This window comes from Microchirus variegatus (assembly GCF_963457635.1).
Source record: "Microchirus variegatus genome assembly, chromosome: 7".
NCBI classification, from domain to species: Eukaryota; Metazoa; Chordata; class Actinopteri; order Pleuronectiformes; family Soleidae; genus Microchirus; species Microchirus variegatus.
Window position 1 is genome coordinate 10,011,059 of NC_139808.1, and position 15,972 is coordinate 10,027,030.

General features: G+C 37.7%; 1 protein-coding gene across 4 annotated transcripts; it reads right to left on the reverse strand.

The window, feature by feature from the left end:
- Positions 1–2,551: 2,551 nt before the first annotated feature.
- LOC310929493 (complement decay-accelerating factor) lies at positions 2,552–11,871 on the reverse strand. Of its 4 annotated transcripts, none has more exons than XM_083892267.1 (13): positions 11,709–11,871; positions 10,236–10,427; positions 10,048–10,147; positions 8,508–8,578; positions 8,216–8,398; positions 7,113–7,172; positions 4,845–4,910; positions 4,607–4,687; positions 3,969–4,007; positions 3,848–3,886; positions 3,699–3,753; positions 2,997–3,072; positions 2,552–2,642 (listed from the first exon to the last, which is right to left on the reverse strand). In XM_083892267.1, exons 1-12 carry the CDS (start codon positions 11,782–11,784, stop codon positions 3,015–3,017), a joined length of 1,020 nt encoding a protein of 339 aa, XP_083748393.1. In that variant the 5' UTR covers positions 11,785–11,871; the 3' UTR covers positions 2,552–2,642; positions 2,997–3,014. The 4 variants fall into 4 exon arrangements, with proteins under 4 accessions (XP_083748393.1, XP_083748392.1, XP_083748395.1 ...); XM_083892266.1 differs by having other exon boundaries at positions 4,845–4,925; XM_083892269.1 differs by lacking the exon at positions 4,607–4,687.
- Between the last annotated feature and the right edge of the window lie 4,101 nt (positions 11,872–15,972).

Below are 15,972 nucleotides of genomic sequence, written 5' to 3' on the forward strand. Positions count from 1 at the left end.
CCGGGCTTACTCTGGATGACTCCGTGGCTGGGGTACATTTAGAGTGAGTCCAATTAACCCAATCAAAGGGGAGCAATGGGGGATTGGGCACCTTGCTCAGGGGTACCCTGGTCCTTGACTTGTCCAGATTCTAATCAGTGAATGAATTAAAACTGTAAAAAAAAAAAAACTTTTAAAAAGTAACCAAAAGTATTAAAACAAAGCAACAGGATTCAAATGATGCAAGATGTTTTGGTCAGTTTGGGAATGGTTGGTTGGAGTAAAACCTAAAAGCATGATACAGTATAAATATCAATAACGTATCAATAAAGTGAATTCCTTTAACAAATCAAGGCAACAAAGACAAAAACAGGCTGAACATATGGACACTTCAAAAACATCTTGTGGCTTGTGGAAGCTTTTTTAACCCATGAACCCCGTGAAAGCTGATATTTGGCAGACTGGCGTTGTTGAAGGCTTTCAGACAGTGATGATAATATGGTATGTGCCAGGGGTGGGTGTGGTACTAATGCACTGGAAAAACTGGCTTTTGATTTAAGAGGAGCAGAGTGGAAAGCTATGAAGCAGGGAGGACACACACCATGTTTCTGACTCAGGTTATGAGGATAGTTGAAGCGAGAGAATGAAGCGATAAAATGTGCTTTTATCGCACAAACTGTCATATTGATTAGGTTATACATTGTATACATATATATATATATATATATATATTCGCCACATTATAAGAGTTTCATTTCATTCACTGCACATATTCTCGTGTATTGTTCACATGGTTTTATTTAGGGATGAGGCAGCTGGTGAAGGCCCACATTTCCTGCACAACAGGATGAGTGCTGCGGACATTGTTTTTTTCCCCTTTTTCTCTCTAACCCTGTGAAGTTGACTTTTGAAGTTTGAAGAAGTGAAATGCTGTTGATTTTTTTTTTGTTTTTTTGTATTGTAAGGAACCTGAGATGATTTTGTGAAAGTTGGAGTACATCAATCTTAATAAGCTCATGACGCATTTTCAGGAATGACATTGTGAAATTTTCCTATAATAAAAACCACCCAAGACGTTAGTATGTTTAATAAATGATGTGTATATTTTTGTTAGGAGCACAATTGGCATTTATTTTGCATACCATTTTTTACATTATTCAGATTCTACAAACATTCCCATCCACTCACGCTGTAACTTGTGTTTCGTGCAAACACTTAAAACATGCTAAACTAAGCTATGTTAACATGTAGCTCAATGCACCTACTGTGCCCAGCGACAACAGCCTCACATATAGCTGTTAGCATTTCATTTTCATATCCTGGGGGGAGCTGCAAGGGGAGGATGAATGAATGAATGAATGAATTTCACAAATAGCACCACTGTTGTGGAGGCTTCTCCGAGAAACATGGTCAACCCCTGCTCTCTGGTGACAAACTGTCTGTCCACATAACTAAGATGAGTGACTGCGATTATGAATGAGCGCCTTGTTTAGCGCCGCTGTTTTGTCTGGCAGGGGATTTTAGTCCAGATAAAGGCACATTTTCACAATCATTCAAGTTAACGGTCAAATCTGAAAAATGATTTGAAGAAAGGTGTCATTTGGTGAAATGTAACATTTAAGAAGATGTCTCTGTAGTTGCCACAAGGCCAAAGTTGGAGAATCTGGCACAAAATCAGAACAGGACACAATGAAAGATTTTATTGCCGGCCTTTGCTGTGCACTCGCAGCACAACACTGCCGGGACAAAGTCTTGGTCCTTTGCTGTTGCCATGGCTGTGAATGTTTCAAGTTCTGACTTTATCCAATTAAAAAACTGTTAGACACAGTTATTACTTGTTATTTTGATAAAGAACAAATCATTTGTGTTATTTTTGCTCACCAACACGTTCAAGGTCACAACCATTTCGATTATCCTCCCCTTCACATTTGAAACTGTGCAAAATTGAGCGCAGTCACACGCTTCAATAACAGTTTATGTATTAAACCGCGTCGTCATGAAATAACACGTCCCATTGGTTTTTGCGCAGCTCGCGAAAAAAGGACCACAGAACAAAAAACAATGATGAATGAATGAATGAAAGAAAGTCAGGAGGCGAAATATGCAGCAGATCATATCTTTATCAGTCGCCATTTCAGTTTGAATAAACCACATTGTGTGTGCTTTGTGAATTTTTTTTTGTCTTGGTTCTGTCCAAACATGGCGGCACATTGATAACAGAGACGTTTTGCCTGAACACTTTTAAGAAAAGAATAATACAATAAAATGAAAATGCAAACTTAAAACAAAAGAAAACAAGGACACACTCTTTAAAATACTTTTTAAAAAAGAGACACTGAGGACATGTTCACTCCAGTTATTATATAAATAATGTACCAAACAGTTTTCATGTAACATATTTACAACTTTGCATTAAAATTCCAGGTAAATAAAAACATACATCATTATGAAAAAAGTGCTTTTGATCGCTGGAATGTGACAGTTACCTTTAAATTCTGATACTTCTCTGCCCTTCATAGTGCAATAATATAAAAAAAATGTGAGTTCTGTCTTACCCCCCCCCCCCCACCCTCATGAATTCACCGAGGCACTGTTACAGTTTGTTGGCATCCTCTCCGCTCACAGATGTTCTTTAACAGATAGGCACCGTTCCATTTGTAGAGCTGGTGTTGACATGAAACGAGGAGAAAAAAACAAAGTCATTTTGAGCTTCGTTCTCAGAAAAAGGTGCGCAACACAATTCTCTGGCTTTACATCAATTACATCATTTTTGGGCTTCATTCATCATTAATGAGATTCCGAAGAAAACTCCATAGCAAAATAATGACATTATTCTTAAACTGAACTTATCAAAAAGCAAATCAATTACTATAAATATCATACGTGAACAGTTTGATGATTGAAGACATTTTGATGAATGATGCCCACTTGAACACTTAATGTTCGTGTGAACAGTACTTAAATATGATTTCAAGTGGTTGTTTGTTAAAGGGATGAATACATGAGTTGACAAATACCTGAGTGAGGAGGGCAACCTAAAGATTTTGGAACTGTAATAACTCCGGCTTCAGGTCTTCTCTGGTGTCATATGAGCTATAGTAGTCACCAAATAAGGAATCTGTGTCAGCACTGTTGTGTTACTACGTTTGCTCTTACATTAGATTTATATTAGTTCACCCAATGATTTTTGGAATGCATTCTTGATCAGCCTTCTTGCGATGTTAGTGTTAAAAGTCAGCGTTGAACTTGGCTTAATTGCAAATGAAGCTTATTTAGAAGTATACAGGTAATGGGGAAGCATGTTTAAGGAAAGTTCCTGGATTTTTATTGCTTCGGCATGAAAGATAAAAGTCTAAGAATCAAAAAAATATGTTTTTACATGGGGATTTTCAATGTTGGGGATTTTGAAGTCACAGCAGGTTATACAGTAATAAAGAATTTCCTGTTGACTTCCCTCATTCCTCAGGTCCGGAAACACAGACATCTAGATTTCCTTAAACAGGTCAAAAGCTAAAAAGCAGTGTGGAAACTGAGGTATTAGTCTTGTGTTACTACACTGCGCAAATGTGTGCCAATATTGAGCCATACTTGACTGCTTTTATATAAACTTCAAAAAGGTGAAAGGAGCAGACAAACAATGCAACATGAAAAAAGCAACAGGAGGAAGGGAGGAAAATCAAGTAGAAAGCAGAAAGCAGAAGTAAAATAGTGGCTCTCACCCTTTTCTCCTCAGAAGAAACTTGTATAAACAAAAGACCATTATCATAATAACAACTGTAAAGAAAAGTAAAGTTATTCCTTTTTTTGTATTGCAAATATAATATACACGTTACCATGTGCAATCCAACAAGAAAAACCAGTACATTACCTGAAACGCATACAACAGAGATGATAACGGGCACATATCCTGAAAGACACACATTCAAAGTTAAATAACCAAGCATATTTATAGTACACTACACAGGAATGGGATTGTATTGATAACTCACCATTATCCTTTCTGGTATCTACAGTAGCACCGTGCATGTCTGCAAGTATAAAGCCACACAATTACTATGGTAACGAGTATTGGCAATTCATTTAAAATAACATAAAATAAGTAAGTGGTACTGAGGAGGCACGTTAGGGATTATGTATACATGACAGAAGAGATTATCATTATTTGCTTTGTAATGGTTAGTTAAATAAGGAGAGCGACAACAATATAGTGCCTGTTAAAACACACAGCTGTAGCCTGTAGATGTTAGCTTTCCTGAGTTTAAAGACTCGGAGGTGGACTTATCTGCTGAATTATAGCAAGGCTCTGAGCAGTGGTTTCCGCCGTAGAGTCTCAGCTTGTCTGGCAACTGCTCAGAGGCAAGAAATAGTCCGACACTGAACCCCACTCCCCCTCTATAAACTGCAACTACTCATTTTACAGCTCCGTCATAAAGCAAATTAACAGCCTCATTGGGACGTCCCTTTATTCTCTTTTGAATAACTACTGTATCAATGCAAACTCATGCGAGCGCCTCCATCTTTAACACTCAATGACGGACATGTCTGACGCTGACACAAAGCACCGTCTGTCATGAGTCGCTAATGTGACAAAAAAAATTATACAAAAAAAAAAAGAATCTATCTATACCTCGATTTGACGATGCTGCTGTTGTTGATGTTACGCTGGTTGTAGCAGCTTTAATATCAGCTGTGAAAATGCCTCTGCCACCTTTGAACAGAAGGATCAAAATAATAATTGAGGACGAGAGAACAGTGCCTGGTGAAGCCGAGAAGCCATTTCTGAAGCATGCATCGTACTACTCATGCCTCTACGAGCTTTTTTTTAGCTTAATTCCGTGCTGTTGTGTGGAGACGTGTTCCTGTACCTTGTGTTGATGGTGGGGCAGTTGTTATAGTTTTACCTCTGTGAGTTGTGGATGTGGCAGTTAAATCTGTGGAATTGGACACTGGTATCACATGGAAGAAAATTACTGTTGTCAAAATATTTCTTTTGGACATTTAATTAAAGTCCTCTTAAAATGACAGTTCAGTGTTTCTATGAGGTATTTACACACAGTCAGTGCTGGAACTCCCTACAATGCATAGGCTCACATTGACTGAAAACAAGGGAAAAAAAACCCACAATTTAGCCTCTTATTAAAAGATTCACCAATTAAACATACACTAACTTAAGTCTTACATTTCTAAAGAATATGTTTGCTGCTTTTTCACCCATTTCAACTGAAAACTGAAGAGAAAATCAGCAACATGACAACACACAGGATCTGTTGATTCACCGTTGTCGTCATCAATTAATGTGGTATTTTGGGACTTCAGTGTTTGAAATCCTTTACACAGAACTAAGCGACACATGCTCCCGATTGTGAGGAGTGGACAGTTTACAAAGTTTGCAGTCAGAAATGGCTGTTCCACAGTGAGATGAAACAGCAAACATATTCTCGAGATGTTGTAGGGAATTTTATTAACTGAGCCTTTGATTAAGTGCCAAAAATCTGTTTTTCCTTGAATCCCCGCTGGCAGGCACGTTTTCAATGAGAACATGCCTGCCTGGCTCATGCTGGTTCTCTGTGAAAGGGGAGTGCTTATGGTGCGTTCCAGAGCCCATCCAAACCAGTTGGACGTGGGACTTATCCTACTTCCAACTACAAAAAGTGCACTGGAATGCCTGTCGAAGTGGGACCTCCTACCAGCAAAGTCGGGGCTGATCGACCTACCCCCACTTCACCAAAATTAAGTTGGAGAATAATGACGGCGCCCATGGAGTCACATGAATAAGCTATAAACTCTACTTTTCTGCGTGTAGAGTTGTTTTAGACACAGCAATTTTATCACTTGTTTTTCATGTTATGGCGTGAAATGATGTCGTCATTGTTATCTGTTAGCATGAAGATATGTAGGGTTACGGTAAAAGTATACTTACATATCTATATATCACTTTTACATATACGGCTCGCTTGTGTATGTAAATAGACTGAATTGCTGACAGTCAAAATGCCTCTTCAAACTTAAAGCTGCAATCGTCCATGTTTTCGACTTCAATTGCCTGGAACGCTTTGAAGTAGGAGCTAGTACAATTCAGGTAGGATAAGTCCCACATCCCATTTGTTTGGAGGGGCTCCTGAACGCACCATAAAAGCATAGTCAGCGATGACTCTTGGGGCTTTTCCATTACACAGTTTGAACATGGCTCGGCTCATGTTGGCTTGACTCGACTCTACTTCGTTGTTTTGCTGGATAGTACCTGGTACCTGGTGTTTTTTGTTTTTTTTTATTACCTAGTCTGGCGAGGTTACAAACAAGCTAAAATGCCAGCCACTGATTGGTCAGAAAGTGTCAACACTGGACACTGGTTGCGAACGTGGCGTCCAACACAGGAATCAAACCGAACAATGCCGAACTGTAGTTAAAGATCTGTGTCAGACGCAGTCTGCGATGCGGACATGCAGGAAGTACTTAAGCAATCTTGTTAATTCATTGATTTGTCATTAGTTTGTCTGTTTGTGTCACGTATAAAAAAACATGCAGCCGTGCTATGGTGACCCCACCCACGTTGAGGAGGTACTATAGTAATGGAAAACGATGGGCCTGATACCAAAAAGAGCTGAGCCGAGTCTTGATGTAAACTGTATCATGGAAAAGCGCCTTATGTGTCAGTGACTTCAATAACTACTGAACCATCCCTTTAATGTACTTTAATGCATTTCTTATTTAGTGAGGATACAAATCATATGATACATCTTTATAATTTATCATTGTTTTTATGATAAAGTATATTAGTGCTGGGCATGACGCGCTTCCAGAAAAAGTCCCTTGTGACGTCATGTTTATGTGACTCCCGATTGTTGAAATGAATATCTAAAGTAACGCAGTTTTTCGTTTCGCGCCACTGGAGTCCATGCACCGTTTACCAGTTAGCTCCGTTAGCTCTTTTAGCGCTGTTAGCGCGCCTACAGTAGAACTGGAGCGGTCTGTTTATTAAAAGAAAAGAGCAACTACAAATAACCAGCACTGCGTATGTGTGCCTCTGTTTTAAAAGTTTAGCGTTACTTTAGAGACTCATTTTAACAAGCGGGAGTCACAACGCCATTAACGTGCCCAGCACTAAAGTATATAAAACATGAATATTTATATACCTTGTGGTGGAAGTGTAGTAGTAGATGTGTCTATCGTAATCGGACCTTCTGCTGTCACATCTACAAATGAAAAGATGGCTGAATTCATCTATAGGTTGTGAAGTTGGTGGTAACATACATGGACACAGAACATGCAACAACAAAGCAAAAAAACAGAAATTTCTTTGTCACACTGCCCACTTGTAGGAAAAGTATACTGTGTGCAGTGTTCTAGAAATATCTCTCTTTATTTTACACACTGTTAAAGTTGCACGACCGTGTGATTATTTTGTTAAAGAAGGTTTGAGTGTGACCATCAGTAAAGAAAAACACTTAAAGTGAGCATTAACGGTTAGAAAGGGGAAGGTGACAGTATTTCAAGATGCCTGCTCTGTGAACAGTGGTGTCCAGGCTCAGTGTCCCCATGGCAACACCAACGCGTATGTTTGACGTCCTTAATTAAAAACGATTTATGACATAAATATTTAATTTATGTTTTAAATTAAGTGTTTGGAGCTGCAAACTTGCTAAAGGAAGACAATCTTAAAAGCCTCTCACATGGTTTATGGTTAGTGGCTTTTTGGGGGGTGTTTTTGGAATGTTGTAATCTATTTACTGCAAGTCATGCATAAATAAATAAAGTAGTAAACTCACACGCTGATATTACTTTTTAAACTAACTAGGCAAGAAACTTGTATTTTTGTACAGTTTTAGAAGAACTCACCTAAATAAGTATAATATACAGTAAATGGTACAGTCAATATGGAACACACCACTTTTTGTCATCCAACTCCGTGATTTTAGAATTACAGAATCCAGAATTAGAAATGGAAATAGTATTAGCATTATTCTTAGAAAACAGAAATTTAAAAAGAAAATGTACGTCTCGTCTTGGCCAAGACTCTCTGTAAAATAGATTTGTAATATCGACATTATTAATCAGCAATGTGATACAAAAAACTACGATATAAATACAAATAAGTGACAAAAAACTAAAATCCCTGTTCTCCTGTTTGTGGCCAATAATGTGCTTTACACTAGAATATTCTTAAGCCTTTGTCCATCTCTGATCACAATAACCTGTAATCCATAGATAAATACATACATGTAAGCAGTGGACTTACTTTTACATTCAGGAGGCTGAGGAACATATCCACCCATTTCACTGCACATGATGGTGCCCGCGCCGCTCAGGGTGTACCCTGCATTGCACTCGAACTCTATGGTTTCGCCGTATCTGGGGTCATCCTGAGAATCCCACAGTGTTCTTCCATTGGCCACTTGTTCAGGTATATCGCACATCACAGCTGAGACGCACACAAACAGTTGCTTATTCACTGATATTCACTTCACAGCAGAAATAAACATACAAATGCATAAACTGATGCTGTGTGGACACAAAAAGAGACAATTTACTTTCACACTTGGATTTTCCAATCCATCCTGAAGAAAAGCACTGTTTGTAGCTCTGCCCGCTGATCTGGTATCTGTTGACAGATGAAGGGAAATGAGCTTCTGCAGTGGAGATCAGTGGACCACGACAGACATACAGGTGTAGATACTGATCTTTTCTCCCACACAGGGAAGAAGAACTTCAGCTAATTGTCGCTAATGCTCTCTCTCTCGCTTTCTTTGCTGGATATTATCGAACAAAGTTTTTACTGCCCTTTATTGTTATGTTGCCTTTTCATCTCCTCTCATTGTGTGACAAGTTTCCAGTGCTTCGTTTAAAGCAAACAAACTTGCATTTTCAATATCCACCTGTTGCTGACACGCTGACACACGATGGACTTCTTTTGACCCGCCACATAATGTCAACGTTATTTTTTATGACTAGATTTCTTTTGGAGTCAGTCAAATTTTTGCTGAGTTATCACGCTACACCAGGCAGGTAGCGGCTCATCAGCAGCAGCTGCGCTGTCTGGAGAGGGGAGGTGGGAGTGAAGAGGCTGTCCTCACGGTGGGTGAGACATTTTCACACGATTCACCACAGAACATGGTGTTGTACCGAAACGACGAAGTCGGTGTGTCCATTCACCAATTCGAGAGCACATATTTATTTTGCATTAGCATGCTACTACTTTGCGGCTAACTAGAGGAACCTGTTTCCAAAGGTAAGCTAGCGAGTCTAGGATTAGCATTAGCGTAGGGCTAACATAATACAAACACTGTGCAACCTCATTAGGCACAACTTAAATGTTTTCATTTTCGATAAGCATTAGCGTAGCTAGATGTCACTACAGGCACTGCACTAGTATATATAGTTCCAAATCAAAACAAACACTTTTATTTTGAAATTCTGTGAAGTTTGGTCAAGTTAAAGCTCATAAGTTGGACTTTTTTTTTTTTTTTTTTTTTCCACATGACCAGACTACATGCTCAGTGGCCTCCAGGTGAACTATAGTTTACGACCCCTGCCTTCAATTAACCAAATCAGTTCAATGTTTACAACAATAAAACGGTCAGCAGGACAGTTCCATGTGTGGATGAACACATGTAATGTCTGGTGTAAATGAAGCATCTTATTTCAGTAATTTGTCGAATCTGGCAACCACATGCAGTGATTTAAACTGGGATAGCAATAACTGTTTTTAAAAGTTAAAGGTGGTCGCTGTTGTGTATATTTTACGAGGTGAAACTGAAACTATACACCCCATGATCATTCAAATGCCATGGAAATGTATTTTCCAACTAACGTAGGACTAAATTCCTCCAGAATTACATCAGGGACTTTATATCAACAACCCTCTCAATGCAAAATAAAAGAGAGCCAGGTTTCTAATCAGTAAAACTATGAAGTAACACATTCTGGCACAGCCTTTATTTGTCTTTTATTTCATTTAAAGATGAAGTGATGTAGTGATAATTGACTGAGTGATTATCATCGGAGCTTCTGATCTGAATGTTAGACATACATCACTATTTAATTTATGATATATATCACTTTTATACTCACCCTTTATCACAAATTACTCTTATCATGGCACCAAACAGAGTTCCACCACTGATATTAAAACTCGTATTTGGCTGAGGTCTCGGGGGACCACAGTCCTTCTCTGTAGAAACAAACAAAAACAGTGCTGCTGGGCGTTTGCTCAGTAAGAGTCAGTAGAGTTGTGAAAAGTCAAAGTTGACTGGACTCACTTTTACAGACGAGACTGGGTTCAGTCCAGTTTGCAGAGGTGCAGGTCATCATCCCACTGCCACTTTCTGCAATGTATCCATTAGCACACTCTACGGAGGCAGAGGAGCCTTCAGGGAAATCATTCATAAGAAGTGCTTCATTGGTGAGGACAGTGTTTCCACCGCCCTGAGGTTTAAAGCAGGCTAAGTTGCCTAAGAAGAGGAAACGAGAAAAAGAGAAAAAGAGGAAAGATCAATAACTAACAACATTTTTGTTTCATTATGCAGGCTAGAGGAAGCCTTTAATTACATTTTTTTTTAAAAAGTCTAATGCAATTTTTAGTGGCTGCTCTTAATGAATTACAGCCACAACAGTGGCAGCCACAACAGTCACACTGTTAGAATAACTGTTGACTTGCACTTACAGATATGTAAAGTATGAGTTGAGAGGTCTCAAACTCGCGGCCCGCAGGCCACATGCGGCACCCCTATCAATTTCGTGTGGCGCACAACTTAATGTCAAGTTATAATTAGTTATTTCTGTATGGGTTTTTTTGCATCATAAATAATCAAAACAAACTCTCACACAGTGGCACCCAGGTCGTTTGAGTTTGAGACCCCTGCGTTAAAGTATGTAAGAATGTAGCCAAAAAAACGGTTACTACATTCAAATTCAAAATACCGAGGTCTTTAAGGTTTCCTTTTTATGACGTAATTGGCAACCCGTGGTTGCTCGGCAGCTGAGACTCTACTGACTGCAATGATTGGTAGATGGCGGTAGGTGGCGCCACATGCCAAAACATGATTTCAAAACATAAACATGATTTGCAGTCTGCAAAATATTTTTTTTAAATTAAAATATTTTGTCTGTACTGTTGTTGTTGGTGAGTTCAGTTTGTTATATGAACATTATTCCTGAGTCTCTGTGACATATTAGGAGGATTTTATGGCCAGTTGCTTTAGATTTATTACATAATGCACATTTAAGCACTGTCTGGTAAAAGATTTATAAACTGTCCATATAAATGCCAATATGACAATATATTACAATATATGAAGTTTTTACCAAAATAATTACATAACAAATAGAAAAGGCGATATTTCTATTAGCCTATTAGCAATTTTACACAATATCTGAGGCCATATAAAACATTATTAACCTATAGTATTGGGAGGAGTACACATTAAAGTACACTTATTGTCGCATGTAACAGACACTTTCATAGAAAATTCAAACAGTTAATTTAAAATGTGGAAGAATTCATACTTTGGCTATATCGTGAGTGATAACAAGAACAGTGTACAGCAAACACTATTCATTGCGTGTTACACAGTTAGCGTTTTTGTACAAATGTGTGTTAAGTTAAGTGGAAACACACACTGGGTTATTTTGCTCTTGACAGAACATTTTTATCCCCGCACTTTGTTGTGTCTCCGCCAGCGTGACGAACTTTATCTGACTAAAACAGACCGTGACGCCGGTGTTTCACTGACCTGCTGCTCTGAGCACCAACAGATGGATTAACAGCAGATAATGTCGCCGTCCGCACGAGTCCAGGAAGAAGTCCATGTCGAAGGAGACAAAATAAAAACGTATAAAAGCGGTTCCTGTCTCTGTGTGTGCGAGTCCTGTCAGTCCTGATGCTTCAGAGGAAAAGTGCTGCCGGGACGAGAGTCTGCTTTGAAGTGAGCCGGAGTCACTTCACCACTCCAACGTCTACGCTTGTCAAGCTAACGTCAACAGGTAAACTGACCAGAAGTAAGGAAAAATACTTTCACAATAAAAGAAGCGGTAGTCTTTCCTCGAAACTCGGTTTTAAACATGTGTGAATTTCTTAAAGGGATAGTTCAGGTTTCATGATGTATGTATGTACTACTTTCTGTATGGTTGTGTTACACCAAGTCTTTTTTTAATATTTAAACACGAAGTTTGACTATGTGGAATTACCATACCTGATTTTCTGTGACATCGTTTTAACTAGTTGTAATTTCACTGAGACTAGTGTGTAATTGTAATTGTAGTAGACTGTGACGTCATTCTTACCATTTTATTTAAATCAATACAATCTATTTCATAACCATTATTACTTAGGTTAAATATTGCATATCTCACACTTTTTTTTTCTTTTTTTTTAAATTTATGTTCATTATGGTGTTGACAAAATGAAGGTGCAACCATCTATGCACGTATGCACACATGCGTACACATGTAAACATAGAAACAAATAAAAATGCATGTGTGATGGTTTATAAAAAAGACATTGTATCCCACATTTCTGTCAGTAAAGAAAGTGGCCGTAGATATTTGACCACACATTTTGCAAAGAAATGTATATCCCTTACCTTATCCCCAAATAAAAAATATTTGAAAAAGAAAAAAAAAAAGAAAAAAAAGATTATCATAATTTTCACCACGAAAATTTTCAAGACATTTGAAGCTGGAACTTTGAAGACAAAAAAAGAGATTTTTCAGAGACGTACTTGCTCCGTGGTCTGTCTTATTTTGAAAGGCAGAGTGGAACATATTGCTATTAAACCGTGGTTGACTTAATCACCAGAGGGTGCCAGTGTTCATATGGTCTGAACTCGTGGTAGACAGCAGGCAAAAATAACCTCCTTACAATTACGAACCAAATGGGGCTTTTCTTAAAAAAAATAAAAATAAAAAAGATTATTATTATTTTACATATATATTTTTACATGAATACAATGTTACAACTTTGTGAAAATGAACCCTGGGCTTCAGTAAAGTAAAAGTTGCTCAATAATAGATTCCTCCTCCTGTGTGCGAGATGTTTTCTATGGTAATAGAGAAAAAGAAAAAAAAAACTGTGATGGGTGTGTCCTGGAAAGAAGCAGATAAGTCCTCAAAAGTTGAAGCCCTGACTATTCTATTCTATTCTATTCTATTCTATTCTATTCTATTCTATTCTAAAGAGATCCCATGTTTGTTAAAGCTACATTTATGTGAGACATGTATTGAATTGAGTCATGGGTTGACTGTGAAATGTTATCAGAGATTAAAGAAGCATGTGAATTTCAAATATACTGGCTCCTCCGATAATGACAGTACATACCCACACTATTTGTTTTTGGGTTGGTGTTTAGCAGTTATGATAAAAAGCCTCACTACCTCACACAAAAACGTCTCAAACAAAGGAGGAGCACATTTTCTTACATGTTAGAATTCACACATTACATATCTACTTATTTTCAGATTGTTCTTTATTTATTGAAATGATATGCATTAATCTATGAACGGTCAAAATGACCACTAAGGTCTTTCTAATAGGTGCATCATTTCCAGTAGTATGCGGTTTTGAAGGCTAATGTTCCGTGTTTTGTTTTATATTTACCGATCTCGAGTTTCTGGATGGATACCTATAGCAACATTTAAAAAAACTATTTGGCCAACAGTCGATACTGATATTTTGTTTTGTTTTTGTGTCTGTTTTGTCTGTCACTCACACAAATGTATGACTTAACCTTTAATTCTGTAAGCAATTTAAAGCCTTTTATCTTCTTATACAATTAGAAAATGTTCTTTTTTTTATGAGAAAATCATCCTATTTGCAAGTAGGCTGATTACAGTATGAAAGTGACTTCGTCTCAATGAGGATTCCTTTGTTTTTATTGCCTTTTACATCACACCAAAGAGCCTGAGTCACTTTCTGTGTTTCCATTATTTTTTTTTTTCCTCCAACAAGGGGGCTGTACCTCATCGGGTAAATTCCAAAGAGTTCTCCCTAACACTCTTTGCAACCACATAACTCTGTTGACAGGAGACGTCTGGGTCCTCCACCCAGAGTTGCTAGAGAAACATGTGTTACACAAAAAACCCTGGCAACACAAAGAGCAAACACAATGTGTCCGCACACACTCTGTGGTGAGTGTATTTTTTATTTTTTTTTCACTCTTTTTTGGAGTTACATGTTACGTCCTTAAAAACAAATAGGATGTTTAAAGAAGCGTGACATATAAGTGAGTGTGAAACAAATGTACAGCCAATAAACCGAGACCTGTAAAAACTGTGTAAGTGGTCCTCATGTCCTTTTAAGGTGTGTAAAAAAAAAACAGCTATAGTTGGAAACAAATGCCCAGCCAATGTATCACGGTCAAAGCCTGTGAGAGCTATAATCTAGCCCGCTCTTCTTATCTCTCCTGCACCTTCAACTTTACTGTTGGACAACTCCCTTCTTCTCAGCGACCCGCGTAAAGGAATGTGTCTGCATCTTATCGTGTGAGAGATGTTCCAGACCAAACATTAATATCTGCATTGTTCACCTGTATTTCTTCTCATGTGTTCACGCATACCGAGGATGTTTAAACAAAAGTGGAGCAGGAACTCACTCCGTATATTTCCACTACTCCCCGATATTTCATTTGCACTTCATTAAATTTAACCCTTAGGGGTCATGGGCTATACCAACATTCTTTTTTAGTCTGTTTATGAGCAAAAAGTATTTCAAAAAACATTTCTTTCTGGAAATGTAGAAAAAAAACCATCAGATTCAGAATCAGATTAAGATTCTCTTTTCTTCTTTCTTCTTCTTGCTCTATTTCTTCAAATAATCATTCCCAGCAGGTTGTACACTGAGAGGACACAGTAATGCTGCCCTCTACAGGTTGCAATTCCCAATCACAGCTCATTCATCTCCTCGGTCTCATCCTCTTCGCCCATCCCTCCTTCATCAAACTCTTAAATACAGTTCAAAGTTCTCGAGCCAATCACCCTCCCATCTCCTCAGTCTACTGCTGTCATGGTTATTATAGAAAACTAAGTAATAATAAATAATTTAGTTACCTGAAATAAAAAATAAAAACGACAATAACAAATTCTGGAATACAGACCACTTTAAGTTTTACTTTTGATTTACCTGCAGGTATAGGTTAAAGAATGAAATTAAAGGATTTGATAATCCATATTTTGTTATCATATATCACACATTCTTTCATCCTTTTCAGCGTCTACAAGTCAAGGCTTTCTCTCATTATCTGAAAAACTAAGACTAAAAACTAAATAAAAACTAAACTTAAACTAGTCAATTCCTCAAAATGGTATCTAAGCTACAACTACTAAATCATTTGTCAAAATTAACTAAAACAAAACTGAAATAATAAAAAAGCAAACTGAACAGCTAAATAAAAACAAAAACTAATGAAAATGTCCACATGTATTTGACTGAATTAGAATGGTTATACTGATACCTAATTCTAATTCCATTCTGTACAGTGTATCACTTGTCAGCCAGTCAGTGACACCTTGTGGTAAAAACTATGAACTGCATTTATCTGCATGTATAAGTGCTGGAAATGACAAACATTATTGCAACACAGCAAAAAATAAAAAAATAAAAAATCGTGATTTATTCCATTCGTAACCCTTTAAAGTACGCACCAAGAAAAAAGCAAAGGAAAAAATTGTTTTCTTTGCATTTTTATTATTTTATTTTATTTAACAAAAACGACAATCAATATTTTTATTTTTTTTAAAATTAAACCCTACAGTATTTCAGATACAGGCCTCTACCAAACGGTTGAGACGTCTGTTCATAATAAACCTGGTTTGCATAATTCATTAAGTGTTAGTAGAGATATAGTGAGTTAAAATGTGGTCGACTAAATGGTTGAGTAGTACCTTAGGAAGGCGGGTAGATCACATACATTGACCTTCTCTGTGGAACTGCCACTAACCGCAGCTCGCTCCACACACCATTTAATGCCCTGCACCTGAAATAGAACATAAAACATGTCACAC